The 22,763-nt window shown below is 40.6% G+C and overlaps 1 protein-coding gene across 18 annotated transcripts in view; it reads right to left on the bottom strand.

The window, feature by feature from the left end:
* The window catches only part of SUPT3H (SPT3 homolog, SAGA and STAGA complex component), a 479,638-nt gene that overhangs the window by 437,757 nt on the left and 19,118 nt on the right, over window positions 1-22,763 (bottom strand). For 12 of the 18 annotated variants that reach the window (XR_014786036.1, XR_014786057.1, XR_014786040.1 and 9 more), the window contains exon 2: window positions 7,741-7,841. Coding sequence is in view for 8 of the 18 variants with exons in the window: in XM_084822141.1 (XP_084678267.1) it covers window positions 7,741-7,841 (101 nt within the window). In the remaining 10 variants the exon portion in view is untranslated. Of the gene's footprint in view, window positions 1-7,740; window positions 7,842-10,285; window positions 10,421-22,763 lie in introns of those variants that run through there. The other 6 variants (XM_084822165.1, XM_084822133.1, XM_084822156.1 and 3 more) reach the window with 2 other exon arrangements.

The following is a 22,763-nucleotide window of genomic DNA, read 5'->3' as shown; positions in this document are numbered from 1 at the left end:
AGGAAAATATATAAAATTCTTTGTGAAATACAAAGAAAAGGATCTATAGATTATCAAAAGAAATGGGGAAAGCATCTGGGTATTTCCATCACAGAAAAAGTGTGGTGTTGGCTAGGAGAGAATATGGGTTAAGTATTGATTACAGCAATCTGAAAGAGAATTTCTATAAAACAGTGCATCAATGGTATTTGACACTATATAAATTAAATATGATATACAATTTATCTCAGGCTGGAGATATAGAAACGTTCATGCAGATTATATGCATGTATTTTGGAGCAATGATGAAATTAAAAGCTTCTGGCAGTTTGTATTATATTATATTGAACAGATTACAGGCTATAACATTCCAAAGGAACCATTAAGGGCGCAATCCTATGGTCTCTAGTCACTCGCTAGACAGCCATAGGATAGGTCAGTTCCCTGAGAACCGACCTCTACCCCCTCCCGTGCTGCCTCGTAGGCAGCATGGATTGTCCCCGCGCTCTGCACTCATAGGAGGAATGCGGAGCAGCAAAAACGGGGCATTCCTAGGGGCGGGCCAGGGAGGGCGGAAGTGCTGTTCCGACACTCCCTATATATCGTCTGGCATCCGCCCCCCTCCACTCCAACTTCCCGCAGCTAGACAGCCAAAATCGGCTGTCTAGCCATGAATGCAGGGCGGCTGAAGCACAGCGGGGACAATCCCTTCCGTGCTACTCCCGCCCTGCATTGGATAGGCGGTCGCCTCCAAGTTCGAGGCAGCCACCTATCCCAATAGGATTGTGCCCTAAGAGTATTATTAAATTATTTGGAAGGATGCATTGACATAGCTGATGTTGAGATGAGCACAAATTTATTAATAGCTGCTAAAATGTCTATTGCTATGTATTGGTAAAAGAATGCGGCACCACCTCCGATTGGTTCTACAGGATTTGGCATACAGCTATAATGTATAAACATACATATGCTCATGAAAACCGAATGTACAAAAATCAATTTATAAGGAAGTGGTCAAATTTTGTTAATTTGTGGAATGATAAATTTGAAGATGATGTACATCCTTACTCGTTCTTTATGTTACCAAATGGAATAAATCTCCTTCGTAGTTCTTTTTTTGTATATATACTAAATAAATAAATACTAGAATTAAAAAATATGCGTGGCGTGGGGAAAGTGGTAGGTAAGGTTTAACTCCACCTCCCATAATACTAGAACCCAGGGTCATCCCATGAAGTTGAATGGTGGGCGAGTCAGGACTGAAAAAAGGAAGTACTTCTTCACACAGCTTGTAGTTAAACTATGGAATTCACTACCTCAAGATGTAGTGATGGCGACCAACCTGGAAGGCTTTAAAAAGGGATTAGACAAATTCATGGAATATAAGGCTATCAATGACTACTAGTCATGATGGCTATACGTTACCTCCAGTGTCAGATGCAGTGTGCCTATGTACACCAGTTCCTGGGGAATGCAAGTAGAAGATGCTATTGTGCTCATGCACTGCTTGTGGGCTTCCCATAGGCATCTGGTTGGCCACTGTGCAAACAGAATGCTCAACTAGATAGGCCTTTGGTCTGATCCAGAATGGCTCTTCTTATGTTCTTAGTGTATATGAAGTACTTTGAATAATTGAAATACATTATGTAACTACTAAGTAGTAGCATTGTTAGTTTCTATTTTGCAAGAAGTTCTACATCTTCAGTGTAGAATGCCCTTCTTTGTTGGGTATTACTAGGAGAATTATACATCTTAAGTGGGAACTTGCATGAATGTACATGCAAAATTGCTCCTTACCTGTTTTGATATAGCTTTGATTTGGAGGGATTCATGAATTTTATCCTTTACCAGGTCTCTTTTATAATCATAAGACTAAAGTCATAAACAACTAATTCAGACTAAGTTCAACTAGACAAACTGGTTATTTTTGTACAATGCAGTCTCAGCAAAGCTTCTGGGTTCAAATATGGTAAACAAGGGTTGAATGGAATGGAGAAATCCAGCACAACCTCAAATTACAGTTTGGTCTACCAGCATTCTCATGGGCAAGATCATTACTGCTATTTCCTTCCAACATTATCCAAAATTAACTCTCTAGAGTGAGATATGATTTTAATGATGGTAACAACAAAAATGGCATGGAGATCTGAATGGTTGAAATTTAGGGAACATAATAAGGAAATAGCAAAGCTAAAGCACACAAGGTCACATGCAGGATAGAAGCTGGACTGCCTGTGGCCTACAACAGGATTGGCCAATGTTTGCCTTATCAGGGCTGAAGTACATTTTGCATCACAACCAAGCCCCTTTCTGGGATATCTAAGAGCACAACCAAGTCACTGTAAGCTAGTAATTAGGGCTCTACAACAGGCATGGAATAGATGCACCTTGATATGACTGCAACTTTGAACAGATACAACATATGTGGAATCTCTCTGAATATCACAGCTTTCTCTTCTTAAAAGTAAAAATTCAGCCAAACCTTTTATCACAATTTGACTAAAATTTTGGTGGAGTTTTGGTAGAGTTCTAGAAGCCAGGTAAAATAGCTGTGCAGGCCAGAAATGGCTCACATGCCAACCCTGCTGGGCAACTAATCACCCCCCACCCCCACCCCAAGGGAAAGTTGACAAAAGGATGACTGACTCGGGAGTTTATATTTCAAGTTTAATTTTTTCTCCCTGTTATGGGGTGGGGGGGGGGAGGAGAAAGAGACTTATCTTGAACGGGTTATATTATACGGGAGGGGGTAGAGGTCGGTTCTCAGGGAACTGACCTATCCTATGGCTGTCTAGCGAGTGACTAGAGACCATAGGATTGCGCCCTTAATGGTTCCTTTGGAATGTTATAGCCTGTAATCTGTTCAATATAATATAACATAGCATCAATCACAGATAAGAATTTAACATTTTCTTTAAAACAATAGGTAATAGAAGGGAAGAATAAAACGATTGCAATAGAAAAAAGCAGTGTTCCTATAAAGCAAATACTTATTATACAACAATTGTGAAAGACATAACTAATATTTGCTGTGAGCTTGCATTGTTCTCATTTGGTATAAGCTATTTTACTTCTTTCCTTCAGCTGTTGTGATGTCTTGGATGTGTTAGTATGATGTTTGTTCTTATGTCTGTGCATTCTTTGGCATCTAAAACTGTTCTAACAGTTGATAATGTTTCTTCTATTTTGGATGTTATTACCTCTTCTGGCTTAATCCCCCAGTAGAGATTACTGAAACCCAAACCCGTCGTTTTGGAAGCTCTTTAATTCCCCTAGACAAAGCATGGAGTTTGTTAGAGTAGAGATCTCAGCATATGTAAACATTTTAATGGGAAAACTGTTTTAATCATCTTAAGTGTGCAAACAACTAACTTTTAAAACATATTAATCCTACATTAAATTGGAAATATTAGCCTATATTATTCCCATCTCTAATTGATTTTGATGTGCAGAATATAAATTATAGTGCTGACAAAATGCAGCATATTGCAGCTAGATTTCCAACTGTTTATAATTCAAAACACAGATGACACAAATAGGGCAACTATTATAAACAGTGCATAGCTTAACAATTACATTCTCTCGCTCTCTCTCATCATTCAGCAGTTCAGTGTAACCCAAGGAATGATTTAACAGGCACATGCCCTGATCCAACTGTTCCTTCCACGTGCAGGAGTTCCAACATGAAGGTGGTGCTTTCCTGCTTAAAAGACTTCCATTCACTTCAATGAAAGGGATGACTCCGCATGTGCAAAGAGATGCATGCACCAAGCTACTCCTCTCCTCCATGGGTACATTAGCTCTGTGTTGGGGTACTTAATGCTATGGGAACATTTACCATAATAAGCGTCCATAGCAATCAGCAGGATGAATCCACGAAGTATTTGCCATTTATTTAATTTAAAGATTCACTATGGAATGATAATTTGAAATGGGACTCTCTAAAGTCCCAATCCTGAAGACTGTTAACATAGTAAAATAAAAGATGGCTTGAATTTTCATTTCCTAATATCCAGACATCTTGTCTATACTACACAGTATTTTGACATACAGACAAATCATTATTGTGCAATTCTATCAGTTGTAAGCCAAGTCTATATCATAATACTGCAGAATTCTGGGGAAATCAGAAGTTATCTGAAAGTCTTTAATTGTTTTCATCACTCAGTGTTTTACCCCAGAAATAGCATGGCGGGGGGGATTATAAGGAAAACAGCATAGGGAAAGGGTTCAAAACCCTTTGCCCCACCGACACAGTTCCAATTGGATTCCCCCCCACCCCCACTTCCAGCTGTTAGTAAGCTTTCTGAAAAGAGCAGAAGATCCAATCACAGATCTCCTGCTTTCATGTTAGTTTCATTATGGCCTTAAAATGTTACTACAGCCATGGAGATACGTTGTTGTTGTTTTTTAAGTATGGCTTATGAGATGTTTTACTGTCTGGCCCATGTGTACAAAACTGAGTGACTGGATGGCTTAAGTGGCAACTCTGGCAAGCAACATGGCTAAAATGAACTTAATGGAAAGGCTATGTTAGCAAGATCAAAAACTATTTCTACGGAACGATATTGCTTCCTAAGGACTCTAAGATGGACAGAGATTTCACTGAAATCAATATCCCTTACTTCAAATAAATGTGTTTTAAGACTAGAATGTAAATTGTATGAGTTTTAAAAAATTCCTGAAGGAACCAAGAACAGTTATTTTAAAGTGGCAACTTATTGTAAAGCAGAAGCCAAAGGAAACAATTCTAACATTTCTGTCCACAGTCTATTCCTGACATGTAATTATTTTTCTGCTAGTAATATTTTTTTTCAAGAAAACATGCAAAATAAACCTACTGGAAAAATTCCATTAGCCCCAATGAAGTCAACAGAACAGTTCATGAAAAGTATCTCAAAATCAAAGTCTACTTGTTTGGATAGCTTTTAAAGTAGGAACTCACTAGGCCTAAAACAGTATGAAGACGTCTACATCTTCCACTTATATAGCCAACAATAACGTCTACACTGACAGGAATTGTGTGTATACTGGCGGGGAGGGGAGTTTCGAAAGTGCTTAATCAGGAAGTCCACAATTATATAAAAATAGAGGCTTCACAGCTACTTGCCCATAGGATCAGACTGGCCTTCCATACCTCCCCAGACTCATGCCCTTCCTTTGATTTCCAAGCCCAAGCAATGTTCTGTTACAGTTCCTCCCAGCCTGAATAACAAAATATGCATTATTCAATTTAGATAATTTAGATCTAGGAAAATAATCTTTAAAATGTCTAAGAATAGCCAAGAGAAAGGAAATATTGTATAAAAATTGATTGAAATTAAACACAATAGTATGATTTCCTAATAAAGGGTTGGTGCCTCACTAGAACACCAAAACTTTGCTGAAACCATTTTTTTCATTGCCATCTTTTGCTGCTGCATAAAATGGCACTATCAACTGCTACTTTGCAAATCCTACTTGGGTTTTGCACATGGCTTATGTACATACTGCTGAACACATGGGGAAGTGGGTGTTTAGATCACAGCTCTTAACATACAAGTCAGTCCTACAATGGTTAAAATATAGCTTGGAACTGCTCACTTATGGAACCCTCACTATGAGCTTAGCCCTACTATGAAGTGCTGTTGATGCACTTTGAAATCCTCTAATACTCATCTTTTAGAATCCTTCATGCAGATGTGCCACGTAGCATACATTCAAACCAGAAGAAATCTGCATGCAAGACTTCTGGTGTGCACATACAAGTTCCTCTTTAATGTGAATTTTGAGAATAATGGTGCTTGTCAGGAACTCAGCATACACACTGGAGCACCAGTTGAGATCTGGATTGGAGTCAAGATGTAATACCAACAACAACAACAACAACAACAACAACGAAGTCAGTGTCATTTCTGTCTACTGCAGCAGGCAACATTAAACTATGAAGGCTGAAAAATACATAACTATCACATTAAGACATGTCAGGGAATACAAAAATGTTCTTCAAAAGAGCAAATTATATGGACAACCTCTTATACAGACTTGGAAATAATCAATCAGGAGGCAATCAACCACCACCTGCTCTGTTCATCACCACTATCTTTTGACCTGTACGGACACCTATGCATTCCTGAGAGGCAGCAGTGAACTATTTTTCCACAGCTCAGTACTAGCAGCATTGGTTCCAATCCATCATCTTCTGCCTTCTAGCCCTAAAAGGCAGAAAACAGAGAGCAGCCACAGCATTTTCAATTCTTTCCACCATTTGTACCCTGCTTTTCTTTCCAAAGGAAGCCCAAAATGGCTAACAGCAATATACCAAAATGAGGAATGGGCACAACAGGCACATAGAGATGGAATTTCCTGATACCTGGATTTCTGTCCTAAATACGAAAATGCGTCATATTTATTTATAAAAGGTACCAACTTCAAATGTTGTTTAGTTCTGAAGTTAACAAACAGTAGTGATCCACACTATATCCAAACTGCCAGAGTACTTCTGACATAATTGAACTATTTACTGAAACAAGTCTAGGCTTCAAAGACTTAGAATTTATTATGTGCTTATTAGAAGTCAGATGCTATTCTACAAGAACACTTTTATCCTATTTTTTTAAAAAACGCATAGTTCTCTTCCAAGAATAGATATAAGACTTTGTCTCAATATATCACCCTGTTGCTAAAATAAATCAGTTCACATAGATGCTCTACAGTATTTCTCACAATAGCAATTTATGCAGACACATGCCAATTTCCACTAAAGAGACCGGGGATACACTCATAATAATACTGAGAAATGCAATATAAAAATCTATCTAGCCTACTCTCCCTCTGCAATTCTGAGAGGGTTAGTCTTGGGTTGAAAATTCTCTTTAAACTACCTGATAAATCAGAAATAATGATCCATTAAGAATGAACTCATTAGCCTGAGTCCACACACACACACTTTTTTTTCAGACCGATGCATCTTGGACGTATATAAAAGAGAAAATGGCATGTGCTGGCAGGTCAACCTCTCTGATTAATAGGTTGCCTTCCACCAAATCAAGATTTGTAGCCTGGCCTGTTGTAGAAGGCAACTAATCAAGCTTTAAGTATGGCATCTTCCAAATTATGGCATTTTTAAAGGATGAAGCCTATGGCTTTATGAAAATGTACATATTCCAAGATCAAAAAAGAAAAAACTTTCTAATCTCATCACAAAGTAGAACTGGATACCTGTGTTATTATAAATAGATCAACTGTACTTGTAATGATTATTTCTCATTGTCCAGAGCAAGAATAATCAGTTCCAAATGGTCTATACATGTTAATTATATCACAAATCATTTTATTTTAATATAATACATCATTTTACATAAGAACAAGAAATTACTACGAGACACTTTTAAAAAAGAAAAAATAAATTTTGAACATTTAAATCATTTCTTCTCATTTTAAGATTAACACATCAAGCACATGAATATATAGGAAACACAAAAGTTTAGCACAATATATATTGCTTTATCATTATGTTTGTTCTAATTGCATTTATGTTTCAGTCCAACAAGGAGAGTCCCTGCTAAGTTATTTTATCCCTCTTGAAAACCATTTCCAAGCTTTTCCAAATTAGATCATTAATATATATTGGACAAAACTGTCCTGTCCTCCATTGACTCAGTTTCCTAGTTATGTAAATCATGAATATCAAGTTAACAGAATCAAAGAACAGTAGGGTTGGAAGGGGCCTATAAGACCATCGAGTCCAACCCCAAGATATGGAAACAACACTAGACTTACATCATATTCTGCAATTCAGGAGTAAAGTTTGTTGATCTTCCAGTCCCTCTTCCGCTGCTTGATGAAACACTTGACATTGGGCTAGCTCCAGTACTGCTCATCTGAATAAACAGGGGAGAAAAACCACAATGTTTGCAGGTATACATTAGCAAACAACAAACGAAAAATAGCAAATAAGAACCCACAAATGCCATGTGCATACTTTAAAATATCAAGCTTAGCTCTGTTCCATTTTGAAGCTCATAATGCCTTGTTCAGCATGACTAAAAAGTATTATTTTCTCTCATGGACAATCTAAAGCTTTACACTTTGCTATAGAAAATAGGTATGCAAGACCAATTAGTAACAGTGGCAGTAATTTGACAGAATTATTTACAATTATTCGTAATGAATTAGTTTGACAGAATTAAATTAAAAGGTTATATTTTGTTAGGTATTTTGAAATTAATGCTAGAGAAAATATATCTATTCAACTGCTGCTTTACCACCCTAGTTAGGACTATCTCATGTTGGCTCAAACTCCACAAAGCCAGGAAATTGGAAGCTAAGGCTGATTCCTTAACAGATGTGCCCTGTAATCAGTGATGATGTTGGCAGGGTTTTTTAATCATCAAATTTCTTTGGGTTTTGAAAAGGGAACTTATCATTACAGTATTGGCAATCCTACTCTCTCCCAAATATATTTGCATTTGCTTTCTTGCAAGTCAACCTATATTATACATGGGATTATAAATACTAAACTAATGGTAATCATTATTTCATTTCAAGGTGCACACTTAACTTTTTTTTAAGTATACACCTCAAACAAAACAATAGACACAGGTACCCATGTTTGCTAATTAGCACAAATCAAAAGAGTAATAGTAGGTTAACACTTTTATTAGGAATAAACCAAGAGTCACACTCTAGGGAGCCAGCTTTTGAGATAAACAGAAGGCTTCTTTATGCTGAATTATAATAAAAAGGAGGGTCAGGTATTGTTCATTGGCCCTGAAGTTCATAATAAAGGATGTGGATTGCAAATGGAGGTTGCAATTCTATTCTGCCTTACTAAATTATGACCTGGTTTGAATGTAACTCCAACCCATGATTTATTGCCCTACCCAAGGTTTGTCTGGCAAGCGCTCAAACAAACCATGGTCTGTTTTCTCAATCCCTGAGTTGTTCCCCCCCACTGCCCTGCTTTGCCTCCTCCCTCCCTACATGCCAAATGCCTTTGTGGAACCGTAATACTGGCATGCAAAGCAGCTTTTGTTTGCTTGCTTTTTGCTCTTGCCAGCCTCCTCTGTAGTCTGGCAAAGCAACCCATGAACAACCCAATAATTTCTCAAAATTCCAAATGTACCCAATGACCCAAAAAGGTTGGAGACTCTGGAACTTGTGTCATGCAACATATCTGAGTGTCCTTTCAGGGTTATCAATCATGGAGAAAGAGGCTCCTCGGATACAGGAGGCTCTCCGTTTCAGAAAGTTGCCCTCCATGAGTAGAAGGCGATGGAAACACGCAAGGAGGGCCCAGGGCTAGTGTGCTCCCTCTCCTCACATGTTTACTTTAAACACATTCAGAATGCCTGAATAGGCTCTAGCCTACATGCGTTCATACTCATTTGTATACAGGCGCTGGAATCCTGCTTAACCACGGGTACAGATGATCTATACAGCTGTACCTGGGTTTATTATTTATTTATTTAAAATATTTATATTCTGCCCTATATCATTAAGATCTCAGAGCAGCATACAGATAACATCAATCTAAACAGTATAAAACAATAAATAATTTAAACAACTAAAAACATATTAAAACATTAAACAAGCTAATACCAATTAAAATCTAAAACAATAAAACAGTTACAACAGCGTGCTACTTTAGGGAATGTATTAAGCCCTCAAAAGCTTTGGTGAAAAGCTATGTTTTTACTTGGTGCCAAAATGAAACCAATGTCTGCACCAATCAGGCCTCCAGGGGGAGGGCATTCCAAAATCGGGGTGCCACAGCAGAGAAGGTCCTCTCCCATGTCCCACCACAATGTATGTCTCGCACTGATGGGAAGCAGAGGAGGGCCCCTCCAACAGAACTCAGTCCTCGGGCAGGCACATATAGGCAGAGCTGCTCCCTCAAATATCGAGGTCCCAAGCTGCTTAGGGCTTTAAATGTCATCATCTAAACCTTGAATTCTGACCAGTAGCATATGGCAGCCACTGCAATTCCTTTAAAACTGGTGCTATATGATTTTTATGAGACGTTCCAGTCAGCAGTCTAGCTGCTGCATTTTGCACTAGCTGCAATTTCCGAGTTGTCTTCAAGGGCAGCCCCATGTAAAGTGCATTGCAGTAGTCTAATTGGGAAGTTACCAGAGCATGTACTACTGTGGCTAGGTTATCCCTGTCCAGGAAAAGCCATACCTGGAGAATCAGCCGAAGCTGGACCCAAGTACTCTGGGCCATGGAGTCCACCTGAGGCTCCAGAGATGAATCTAGGGTACTCCCAAGCTATGCACCTGCTCCTTCAGGGGCAGTGCAACCCCATCCAGGACAGGTCACTTACCCAATTCCCAGACTCGGGAACCACCAATCCACAGAGCTTCCGTCTTGTCAGGATTTAGCTTCAGTTTATTGGCCCTCATCCAGCCCATTATACCCTCCAAGCACTGGTCCAGCACCTTCACCGCATCAGCCAACTCTGACGACAAGGAGAAATAGAGCGGAGTATCATCAGCGTACTGGTGACACCCCACCCCAAAACTCCTAATGACCTCACCCTATGGCTTCATATAGATGTTGAACAGCATGGGGGATAGAATAGAACCCTGTGACACCCCACAGTTTAATAGCCATGGGGTAGACCAGGATTCCCACAATTCTCTGGAGCTGGACCTGCAGGTAGGAGTGAAACCCCTGTGGCACAGTGCCCCCAACTCCCATCCTGCAGAGCTGATCCAGTAAGATACCACGATCAATGGTATCAAAAGTTGCTGAGAAATCCAGGAAGGTCAACAGGGTAGCACTCCCCATCTTTCACCCAGAGTAGGTCGTCAGTCAGAACAGGCAAGGCTGTTTCAGTGCCGTACCCTGGCCAGAAGCCAGACTGATATGGGTCCAGATAATCAGTTTCCTCCAAGAATGTCTGAAGCTGCCCAGCCACCACATGCTCAAGCACCTTGCCCCAAAAGGGGATACTGGCAATGGGGCAATACTACTCACATACCTTTGATATGTATTGACTGTATTAGTCAAGATGGACAAGGGTGGGATGGACTGATTCAAGTGTCTTGTCCACATCATCAGGCTGCAACAACTGAAATTGATCCCAGGAAACACAACCTGATGGAACACTGGACACCTCCCCAGATTCTGCAATAACTGTGGCATCAAGTTCTGAGTGAATGAGAGTGACTTTCTCCTCGCAGTGCCTAGCAAATTTATTACAGCAAATGGCCAAGGGTTCCAATCCCAATTTCTCTGAGCCCAAGTCAGATCCCAACAGGCTCTTCACCACTCAGAACAATTTTGCTGGGCAACATTTCAAGGATGAGATAATAGCAGTGTAATAATATTTTCTTGCCACCCTCACTGCCGCATAATAGGCACAACAAAGAGTCTTTGCTAGTCTTCAATCATACTTGCTCTGAGACCTGCGCCACCTGCACTCTAGCTGTTGTCCGGCCTGTTTCATTGCCCGTAGATCTTCTGTAAACCAAGGTGAATTACAGGCTCCACAGAACAGGAGGGGGTGCTTAGGAGTGATTGTATTGATGGCCTTTCCCATCTCACAGAACAATCAATTATACTCATCAATACACACTGTGTCACAAGTTGCTTTTAAAGGTGCAAATGCCAATAAGTGTGGAGTTGTTAATTTGCGTATATAAAGTGAAATAACGCATGCCTTCCTTGAAAAGCATATTTCCAATACTCACAATAATACTGTCAAAAGAAAGTCCTCAACACTTATGAATGGTGACTTATAAATGATGTTATGTATGGGAACTGTTTCCTCGCAACATATTTGCCCCTCATTAACGGAAACTTCATCTCAATACTGTCTGGTTCAGACACCCTATCAAATTCCCTTTCCATGGATTGGGTACAGACTTTGTCATGTTTAGAGCAGACCACTGAAATCAATGTGACTTGTTAGTCATAACTAAATTAAGTATCATTGCTTTCAATAGGTCTACTCGAAGTATGACTAAGTTTGGATTCGATGCAATCTGTAGATTTCTCCTAAGCAAGATACAAGATGGGGGATACTTGGCTCAACAACACTACAAGTGAGAAGGATCTTGGAATTGTTGTAGATCACAAGCTGAATATGAGCCAACAATGTGATGTGGCTGCAAAAAAGGCAAATGCTATTTTGGGCTGCATTAACAGAAGTATAGCTTCCAAATCCCATGGAGTACTAGTTCCCCTCTACTCAGTACTGGTTAGTAGTACTGTGACCAGTTCTGGGCACCACACTTTAAGAAGGATGCAGACAAACTGGGGAGGGTTCAGAGGAGGGCAACAAAGATGATCAGGGGACTGGAAACAAAGCCCTATGAAGAGAGATTGAAAGAACTGGGCATGTTTAGTCTTGAGAAGAAAAGACTGAGGGGAGATATGATAGTGCTCTTGAAAGGCTGTCACAGAAAGGAAGGCCAGGATCTCTTCTCCATCATCCCAGAGTGCAGGACACGGAATAATGGGCTCAAGTGACAGGAAGCCAGATTTCAGCTGAACATCAGGAGAAACGTCCTGACTGTTGGAGCAATGCAACAATGGAACCAATTACCTAGGAAGGTGGTGGGCTCTCCCACACTGGAGGAATTCAAGATGAAGCTGGATAGCCAGTTGTCAGGGATGCTTTGACTTAGATTCCTGCACTGAGCAGGGGGTTGGACTTGATGGTCTTGTAGACCCCTTCCACCCCTACTGTTCTATGACTCTGTAACACAAGCATTTATGCACACTTTGAGAACAGCTTCTATACCTGCCATTCTAGAAATATGTTCCAATTCACATAATTTCTCATTCAGTTTTCCATACGTACATTGTGGAATATGAGGACTGTCTGAAGCATGAATGGGCAACCTGTGGCCCAAAATGGAAAAAGGATTTTTAAAAATGGTGCCTGGAGTGTTATGGAGGTCCAAAAATGTCAAATTTAGCTTGCAAAAAAGCTAATTTTGATGCTTTTGGTACTCTAACACTGCGGACCCCATTTTTATTATATTTCTTTTAAAAATTGGTGCCCGGGGGGGGGGGTGAAAATGGTCCCTGAACCTCTCACAGTTGACCACCCGATCTACAGAATCTATTGGTATTTCAATTACATCTTCCTTTTCTTGACTTAACTTGATTTGATTGCATTGACTACACTCTTTCAAAGTTGCCATTAAACACATAGAGAAAGGATCATCTTTTACTAATGAGATAAAAATGTCTCCTCATCTCTTCATACATTCACTGTCTATACAGAAAATCAATCTCTGCTCCAATTTATTTTCACTTCTGAAGTCAGTTTTCCTACCTTTCATGTTATTTAATAATTTAGCATAATCTTTATCTTCTCATTTGTTGTTAATTCTTCATACCTGAAGGAACGCCACAGATTCAAGCGCCCTATGCTGCCAGTTGTGTGTCTCATGTCTCCACTTGTTAACATTTGAAAGACAGGATTGCACTTCACAGGAAAAAGTTATAGCACATCTCCAGACACAACATGTTTTTGTCCAAACGGAACATTTCCCTGCTTTACAATTTCTTGTAATTATAGATGGATAAAAGCAAGCACAGACTGGATACCATGGTAATCTCATCTATGATTGGAAGTAAAGGTTTAACCAATTTGTTTCAAAGTGAGGCAGCCTCACCATTCAGTTTCCAGTACTCATTCTTCATTTGCTCCATAATCAACTGCTGGATGATCACACACCACCAGTGTTGTATGCCACGAATCCAGTAGGAGCAATAACACAAGGCTCAGCACAATCTGTTCTAGTTAAAATAAAAGCTCTAACTGCATTACTCAAGAAACGTTTGACAGTTACTGACAGAAACCAAACTTGTTTGGTACATTGGTATATTATTTGGTAAATTGCTTTCTGTTCGGGATTGATTTAATAAAATGCCCACGTTTGGCCTTCGTCCAAATTCAGCTTCTGGAGCATCAGTGACATCATCAACATTTATTTGCAATGACCAGGCTGTAAAGCACATCCAGTTAAATGATCATTTTGACTCAGCCCTTCGCTACTTTGAGAGTCATAAGAACTTCATTTTCAGCGTGTGTAATGAGAGCTTCTTCTTTTTCCAGAATCTCCTTGTACTTCTGGAAAAGAGGACTATCGGTTGTTTCCTCACTTTCTTTATAACCCTTTTCATAAGGTTTATGAATTCTCCGTCATCTCTCCAGGGTTTAAACAGCATAAGCGATTTTTTTTAAAAAAAACAGCTTCCTCTAACTGTTCTTTAAAGATAAAGAATGATTTATTAGCTGACTCTTTTGTCTCTTCACCAAACATCCTGACATACCATACTGAACCTTTCGTGCATTTTCCAGAACCCAAGAGAAGTAGTCATACCACTAAGCAACTTCATACAGGCACAAATTATCCAAAAGACGAGAATATTTGGGCAAGCAGATGTTAATTAGATCTGGTTTGAGAATGTCAGTACTATCTCGGTCCATTTGTGCTGGGTCCATTTGTGAAGCTCAAAATTCAAAACTCCTATTTTATATGAAATACAGGCCCTGTTCAGACACACAGGGGAAGGGGTGGTTAGGCTAACCATGGTGCAGGGTGGTTAGCACTAACCACTGAGAGAGCCCCTGCCACACATGCAGGTAACCACAGCCCGCACTGTGGTTGCCTAACCACTCACTAGCTACCATGGTTACCGCTAAACTCTGCAGTTCTCTGGACGGGCCACCATGCATCCCAGTGGCCACAGTGGAGGAAGCTGCTGCAGTCAGCCATTTTGGGGCCTCAGTGGAGGAAGCTGCTGTGGGCGGCCATTTTGGTGCTCAGTGCTGCAGCTGCAGCTAGTGGCCATCTTGGTGCTTGGCACCGCAGCAGCGACGGGAAGCCATTTCACAGGGGCTGGGGGGGTGCAGGTTTGGGGGCAGGGGCACCGTTTGAGGATGGGATGACGGTGCTTGGACAGCTGCCAGCCAGGCGGGGATGTTTTCCCTTATTGCAGTAGACACAGGTGCTTGTGTCTGGGAGCTCTAAGTGCTCAAGGTCGCTATGCCAATAACAGTGGCGTGGGACCGAAAGCATCTTTTCTCCCCGTGCGCTTCTCCCAATTTTCGTACTGAGGGCGGGGATGGACAGCAAGGTTGCTGTGTCATGTATTGCTAGGCAGATTCTGAACATGGAGATCTGGAGCACTGGCAGGAGCGGCTAGGCCAATTTCGGCCGCTCTTTCAGAGGAGCTCTATGATAGCACTCAGTTAACCACCGGGGCCTGTTCGGATGTCACACTAAGCCATGGCTAGGGCCTCTAAGCCATGGTTAAAGCCGCTAACCATGTTGCAGCAAGTGGTTAATGAGCATGGTTAGTCCATGGTTAATAAACCACCATGGTTGGGGAAAACACCGTTCAGACGTCACGCTAAGTCACCATGGTGGCTTAAAAATGCTAACCATCACGGTTTAGCGTGATGTCTGAACAGGGCCACAGTGAGAGATACTGGAGTTCCTCAGACTTTCCATACAATTCAGCACAATTTTATCTGTCATTAGCTTCATAAGCGCCGCATTCCTATGTGTCAGAGTTTTCAATTTACTCAACTTCCTAAATTTTAAACCTTTAAAACTTTCACCAAGAAAGTGGGTATTTGTAAGTACCTCGATGAATTTCATGACTTCTATATTACAGAAATAACTTGGAGGGCAGGAGGTTACTCACCTCTACTTTGCTCACTCAGGCTGCTTACATTCATTTAAAAATATAATGAAGCAGGTATATAATTTACCAAAGTATTTGCATGACTAAGTTAAAGACCATATAAGTGTACCGAGGAGTACTTAAGCTTCCATTGAATCTGATTTGATTCAATATCCAATGCCATTATACTCATTTCTATGCCTTGTCTTTCATACTAAATGAAAAGCAAGCAAGATCCTTACTGACAAATAAGAACATAGCAAGATCCTTATTGACAGATAAGCTTAAATAAAATGAGGCAAAGTATACTGCTACTATTCGACATCAACTGGCCTCACCTAAAAGGCTAGTTTTCTGAAACCTCCCTTGTAACAAAGCAGAGGGTAAGACATTAAATCTTGCACACTGATATTTGGGAATGTTAAGGATTGAGAGATATTTCACTTCTACCAGCCCATAACTCAGATTTGCACCCAAAAACAGAGGAGAGCAAATTCTATCCGCTGCAGTACTTAAAGCTAGTAGATCATAATCCCTGACCCTTTGAGACAGAAGAGCTCTGTCCTGCTTAGCTTCCAATAACGCTTATATGATGCCAACAACACTGTAGGCATTATGGACAGCACACCATATGCTGACCAAAATAAGTTATTGAAATCAACAACCAAAACATATCCCACATACTTCCAAGTCCTCATACTTCCAGTCCTCAGATAACATTTAAAAATGACAGTACTACCAGCATTATGAATGCTGGTTCCTTCTTCCACTAATCTGTCTGACTTGAAAAGATCTGGTAAGCTTCCATTTATCCAAAGTCTTCCATTTCTTACATTATTGTTACCAGCAGTAGCTTTGAAAATGAAAAGCAGATGTTAGCATCACTTCCTCTCAGTCAGCAATCTTAAAATATAAGAAATCTTATATTTGCCAGTTATTGATTTACCTTTCACCTGCAAATTTATTATTTATTTATTGAATTTATATCCCACCTCCCCGCCCCCAGGTAACCCAAAGCAGCATACATGATCGTCCTCCTCTCCATTTTCTCCTCACAACAACAACCCTGTGAGGTAGGTTGGGCTAAGAGTCTGTGACTGGCCCAAAATCACCCAGTGAGCTTCCATGGCCATGTGGGGGCTAGAAACCGGATCTCCCGGCTCCCAGTCCAACACTCTCACCACTACACCACACTGGCTCTTATATTAGGAAATATTAGGAAATATTTCCTAAAGCACAAAATCCATTGTAAATATACAAGATTTTTAAAAAAAACCTCTATTAGCATTGCATTTCAAACCATTTTATTCACAAGTCTTAATGTGTTGTTAAATATTTTGCATACTGTTAAGGTCAACATCTCTCCTTGATCATGCAGGCTGTTTTATATTACCATGTTTTCCCTTTTTTACCCAAACCTAAAGAAAACTGAACAGGGAATTACAGACTAGGCCATAAAGTGAGACTATATTTCACAACATATTTGTCGAAAATACAGTATATAAATAAACTATGAGTGTATCATAAACTATTGTCATTTCCCCACAGACCTTTTGAAATTAAAATCATGTACTGTTTTCCATGTATGTACGGTTTCCAATGAAGTTCCAGATTCTCAAGCATATGTCAATGCCTCAAACAAGGAAGTATCATTCTTTATCCACTAGGCTCCACCTGTCCTATAAAAGCCTTCCAGACAAGTTTTCTGTAATGTTTCTCTTCCCAACAGGAATATTTTAAGCATATCTTCCCCCAACCTCGTTGCCTCACTACCAAGCTGGAAAACGTGGACCAAACACAATAGTGCAATACCAACTCTCTGTGCTGAACATTTCATGCAAACACTGACAGCAGCTGAACTCCAATCTCTTGCTCTCATGTGCGCCATTCTCTCAGCCAGGGAGAACACTCTATAAAAGTCTCTCTCTTCCCCCTCACTTTTCACTCTGTCAAAAGATATTTCTAACTGCTAACTTACCATTACCCAAGTCTTTAGAGAAGTACCACAGATAAACAACTTGACTGCCAAAACAACTTTTTATTAAACACATATGCACAGGCCTGAAAAATCCCAACTGCCAGCACTGCCTTGGTACATAAGATATGATGCTTGTGCTCAAGAATCCAGAATATTGATTTTTCAGTCCTGATTGTGTTTCTAATGATAATAAACTTATTTTAGTTTTTTCAGGCCTATCCCATTTATATCCATCATCTAAAAAAAACATACCAGACTTGGAATAACGAGGCATGAGTCATTAGGTTAACTAGGGCCACAAGTTTATTTAACATAACAATATCCGCAAAAATCTTGACACTGTGCAGAATACTCTTAATGCAGGATCCACCTAACAGCTATCCCTGCCTTGAATTAAAATTAGCCATAACTGGCCATGAGTTGGAGGTAGTGCAATAACTACCCCCTTCCCACACCTCTGCATGTGTTGAGAGCCCCTCCTCAGTCACTCCCCATCCCGAGACCCACAACTCTAGCTCAGTAAAACAGGCTGGCCGCAAAGGGATGCTCCACCCCACCCTCCCAGGTCCCACCAGGATAGGATGGTGAGCTGCCAGGACAGCAGCAGTAGCCCCTCTTAACTGTGCCTGCTGCCAGCATTGAGACAGAATGTGTGGCTGCATGTGTCCCACCCCTACCCCAAGCCGCAAATCCACTCCAGTCCTAACCTGCTCGGGCTGGGCGGAAAAAGTGCCATCAGAAATACAAACCAATCTCATCTTTAAAATACCTATATCATTCCACATCTAACATTCATAATTCAGAGTCACTGAACTAGATTCAAGCAGGAACCCAGAGATCATGTTATGCAACCCTTTGACAACTAACTACCCTATGACAGTGTGCCACAATTAGACAGAAGCCAATACAAAAGGCATAAACAGGCAAGCAATAGCTTAGTGAAACAATCCAGGTGACTGAGCCAAGTAAGTTACATTGCCCACTGCAGCACAAGATGAATCCCCAAACTGGGTATTAGCCAGTTTGACCAGTTGTAGCCATCCCCAATATTTCAGAGCAAGAAAAACAACCTGCAAGTCTTGTGATCCTATGTACACCTGCATGGGAGCAAATTCAATCTCCAAGTAAATGTGGATTGGACTGGGGTATAAAACGCTCTATAATTGTATCCAGTTTATATTTACAACTAAAAAGGATTCTCTATCCATCTCCAAGGTCTAGAGAAAATATTCCAGACTTCTATTTAACAAGCTGTTTGAAACCTTCTTTTGAATTGCATTTATTAGCAACCCACATGATATTAAGAATGTCAGAATAATGGCTGTACAGAATGGACAGCCAATTTGGTAAAGTCCTGAAAGAAATAAAATTAGCATTGTTTGTTTGTTAGTTAGTTAGTTAATTAATTAATTAATTACATTTATATCCTGCTTTTTTCACTTTTGCAAGGAACCCAAGGCAGCTTACATGGTCCTCCTCCTCCCAATTTTATCCTCACAAGAACCCTGTGAGGTAGGTTAGGCTGAGAGTCAGTGACTGGGCCAAAGTCACCAGTGAGCTGCATGGCCGAGTAGGGACTAGAACCCAGATCTCTTGAGCCCCAGTCCAATATTCTAACGACCACACCACACTGGATGTAATTAATTAATTACCATATTCTTGTTTTCAGAAGTTGTAATCCTGCTATTAACATGCATATGTTCAAACCCAGCAAATGCCCACCATGCCATTCTTCTTTGCACATTTTATTCGTATAGCTGCATGGCATCTTGGCACAACTACCATCCTTGACAGACAGCACTCTACCCATTACAGAAGGGGTGGGCAGAAAGTAGTTCTCCAGATGTTTTGGACTTCAACTCCCAGCATTCCTGACCACTGGACATGCTAGCAGGGGTTTCTGGGAGTTGAAGTCCCAAACATATGGAAATCTACCTTCTGCCCACCCTGCCCTACAGCAAAGAACATGCAATGGGTCAGAGAACAAGAAACGTAGCTTCCAACAGGAAACAAAATATAGGACATTTACACAAAATCAAAATACAGTCAATGGCAGCAGCAACCCAAGGGTACAGGGCCCATCAGCAGCCATAAGCTTTTAAGAAAAGGTAGTTCTGAAGCCTCTCCAAAAAGCTACAAGAACAGGACACCTATTAGGGCAAGATCCTTCCACAGCTTCAGAATAGTTGTAGTAAAGCATTTGTTTTCCTCCCAGAAATTGAGCAGTTATCCCGCCCGCCCCCCATTCCTCCAGCTGCTGTCTCATTGCCCTTTGTACTTTTTCTGTCCTCTTTCCATATATCCTTAAAAGTGAAAAAGAGAACAGGGGAATAGCAAGTTCCAATGGAGGGAAAGAATGGGAACCAGGGATAGAAGGAATTTCTTTACAGTAAATTTATTTATTTATTTCTATACCGCCCAATAGCCGAAGCTCTCTGGGCGGTTCACAAAAACTAAAACCAAACAATACACAATAAAACAATTTAAAATATATAGAACATTAAAACCACAATATAACAATACAACCACAATAAAACCTAGCAGCAGTACAGGAGTTTAAAATACAGATTTAAAACAGCAAAGATAAAAATTTAGAAAGCTAAAATGCCTGGGAAAATAAAAAGGTCTTCACCTGGCGCCGAAAGGAGTACAATGTAGGCGCCAGGCGAACCTCACTAGGGAGCTCATTCCAGAGCCGGGGTGCCACAACAGAAAAAGCCCTCCTCCTAGTACCCACCCGCCTCACTTCCTTTGGCAGGGGCTCACGGAGAAGGGCCGCTGATGATGATCTTAAGGTCCGGGCAGGCACATATGGGAGGAGGCGATCCTTCAGGTAACCTGGCCCCAAGCCGTTAAGGGCTTTGAATGTTAACACCAGCACTTTGAATCGGGCCCGGAAATGGACTGGCAGCCAGTGCAGCTGGAAAAGTACTGGCGTAATATGAGCTCGCAGGCCAGTCCCTGTTAACAATCTTGCTGCCCTATTTTGGACCAGCTGAAGTTTCCGGACCGTTTTCAAAGGCAGCCCCACGTATAACGCATTGCAGTAATCCAGACGAGAAGTTATCAGAGCATGGATAACGGTAGCTAGGCTATCTCTGTCCAGATAAGGGCGTAGTTGGTATACCAGCCTAAGCTGATAAAAAGTGCTCCGTGCCACTGAGTTCACCTGTGCCTCAAGTGACAGTTCTGGAAAAACTCCAGAAAAGACTCCCCTCAATGGCAAACTCAAATTTGCTCAACAGAAACAGGTGAAGTAACACACCCATCCTCCTCTCAGTCTCCCCATGCCCAGATGTCAGCATGCTGTACTGGCCCTGGTGAGAACCAAAAGGCTACTCTACCCAGTCTCACTCCAGATCATGCCAAAGCTATGAAGCAGTCATGTAAAACCCAGTGAGTCCTCTGTGTAGATGTGCACTGCATAATGGGGGCGGGGGGGGGGAGAGCACTAATGCTGAAATGGTTTGTTACCAGTTAGCCACTTTCTTCTATGGCCAACTTATTTAATTTAAAAATTAAGTAGGTGTATCACATTTTATTTGGATGAACACAACAGCTGATCAGACCACCCTGTACCCTTTAAAATAATTACTTCCCCAGCCAAGAATTGTTAGATGGTTTAGATAATTAACTTCTTTACACATCAAAGTCACATCATATGCATGTCCTATTTCCTTTCTTCCGGACATTAAAAAAAACTCAGCCAACAGCAGAAGCACTCAAATCAATTTTCTCCAATAAATCCAACTAACATGAAACTCAAAACCTACTGTAATATTCAGTGGGTCAATGTACTGCAGTTGTTCTTGCTTTGAATTTAAATGCAGCTGTGTGCCATATTCTACAAAATGAATTCAGATGTTCAGATGGGATTGCAGATTATTTCAACATGCTTTAGTTTATACATGAACCCCTGTAAGAAGATAATATTTGATTAACACTATTTAAAACTACTGATTATGAAGTTCTAGCTAAATTTACGTTATATTTGCCAAATACTTTTCTTCTGAAGAAACAGTAATAAAAAGGGCTTCATTTATAGACATCTATATGAAAGCTATCACACACTCAGCAATTTAATGTAAGTTATTTTGCACATTGAACACTGAGTAATTTCAGCTCCACCCCAGATCAGGAAATATCCATGCAGAAATAAAACTAATCTCAATTTTAGTGTGACTAGAACTGAACCTACCCAACCCTCCTTATGAAAATTATGTTCCTGAATGGTACCAGCAAATGCGTCAAAAAAAGTTTGCTTTGTAGTGGTGCTAAACAGGGACTGGGCTCATGGTGGACACATCATACAACCATTTCACCACTTTAATGTTTTTATCCATGGTGGCATCTCAGATGGAAAGTAAGCCCCTGAAGTGGTCATGTGAATCCACCCTAACTTACAGACTTCCTTTGTTAAAAACTCATTAGGAGACAGAACATAAGTATTACTAACGCTGCTCATTTTCAAAGTCATGATATTTATAGCAAATAATGTGAAAAGATCAGCCTTTAAGATGGAACAAAATTTGGCAGACATACTATGAATGATTCACAATTTGTGAGGAGGCAATAATGCTGCTGTTCAAAGGAGAGGATATCATCAACTTATATGACCTCTCTCTCCAATTAACTTGGAAGTAATGTATAGCAAAACATATGATAATAATAAAACTCATCCTAGGAAAGAATGTCGCCTCTGCCCATCTTGCTTCCTTATTAAGTTCTTCATGTTCAGCACTTACCCCTTCCTAATCAAACCAGGAGGGGTGCATCACTTCTTATGGTGTCAGTGCCAAAGAGCGGGGGGGGGGGGAATAATTTTATGTACTTCGTTTCTCCTCGGTCCCCTTATCAAAGAAGTACTTGAGTTCTGGGCTCCCCACGTTTTTATGAAGGCAGGGTAAAAAGCAAGCATGATCAAATTATAGGTATATGCTACTTCCAGTACCACAGGCGGTGAGTGTATGTACACCAGTTGCTGGGGAACATGGGCAGGAGGGTTCTGATGCAGTCATGTCCTGCTTGTGGGTTCCCAGTCAACAGCTGGTTAGGCACTGTGTGAACAGAATGCTGGACTAGATGGACCCTTGGCCTGATCCAGCATGGCTCTTCTTATGTTCTTATATAAACTTATATTCTCAAGAAGTGGGGTTTTAGCAACGTGAAG

The sequence above is a fragment of the Heloderma suspectum genome, chromosome 1 (genome assembly GCF_057233095.1).
Source record: "Heloderma suspectum isolate Gila_16-S chromosome 1, 16-S_ref, whole genome shotgun sequence".
Lineage (NCBI taxonomy): Eukaryota > Metazoa > Chordata > Lepidosauria > Squamata > Helodermatidae > Heloderma > Heloderma suspectum.
This window is presented reverse-complemented; position numbering and strand designations above follow the sequence as displayed.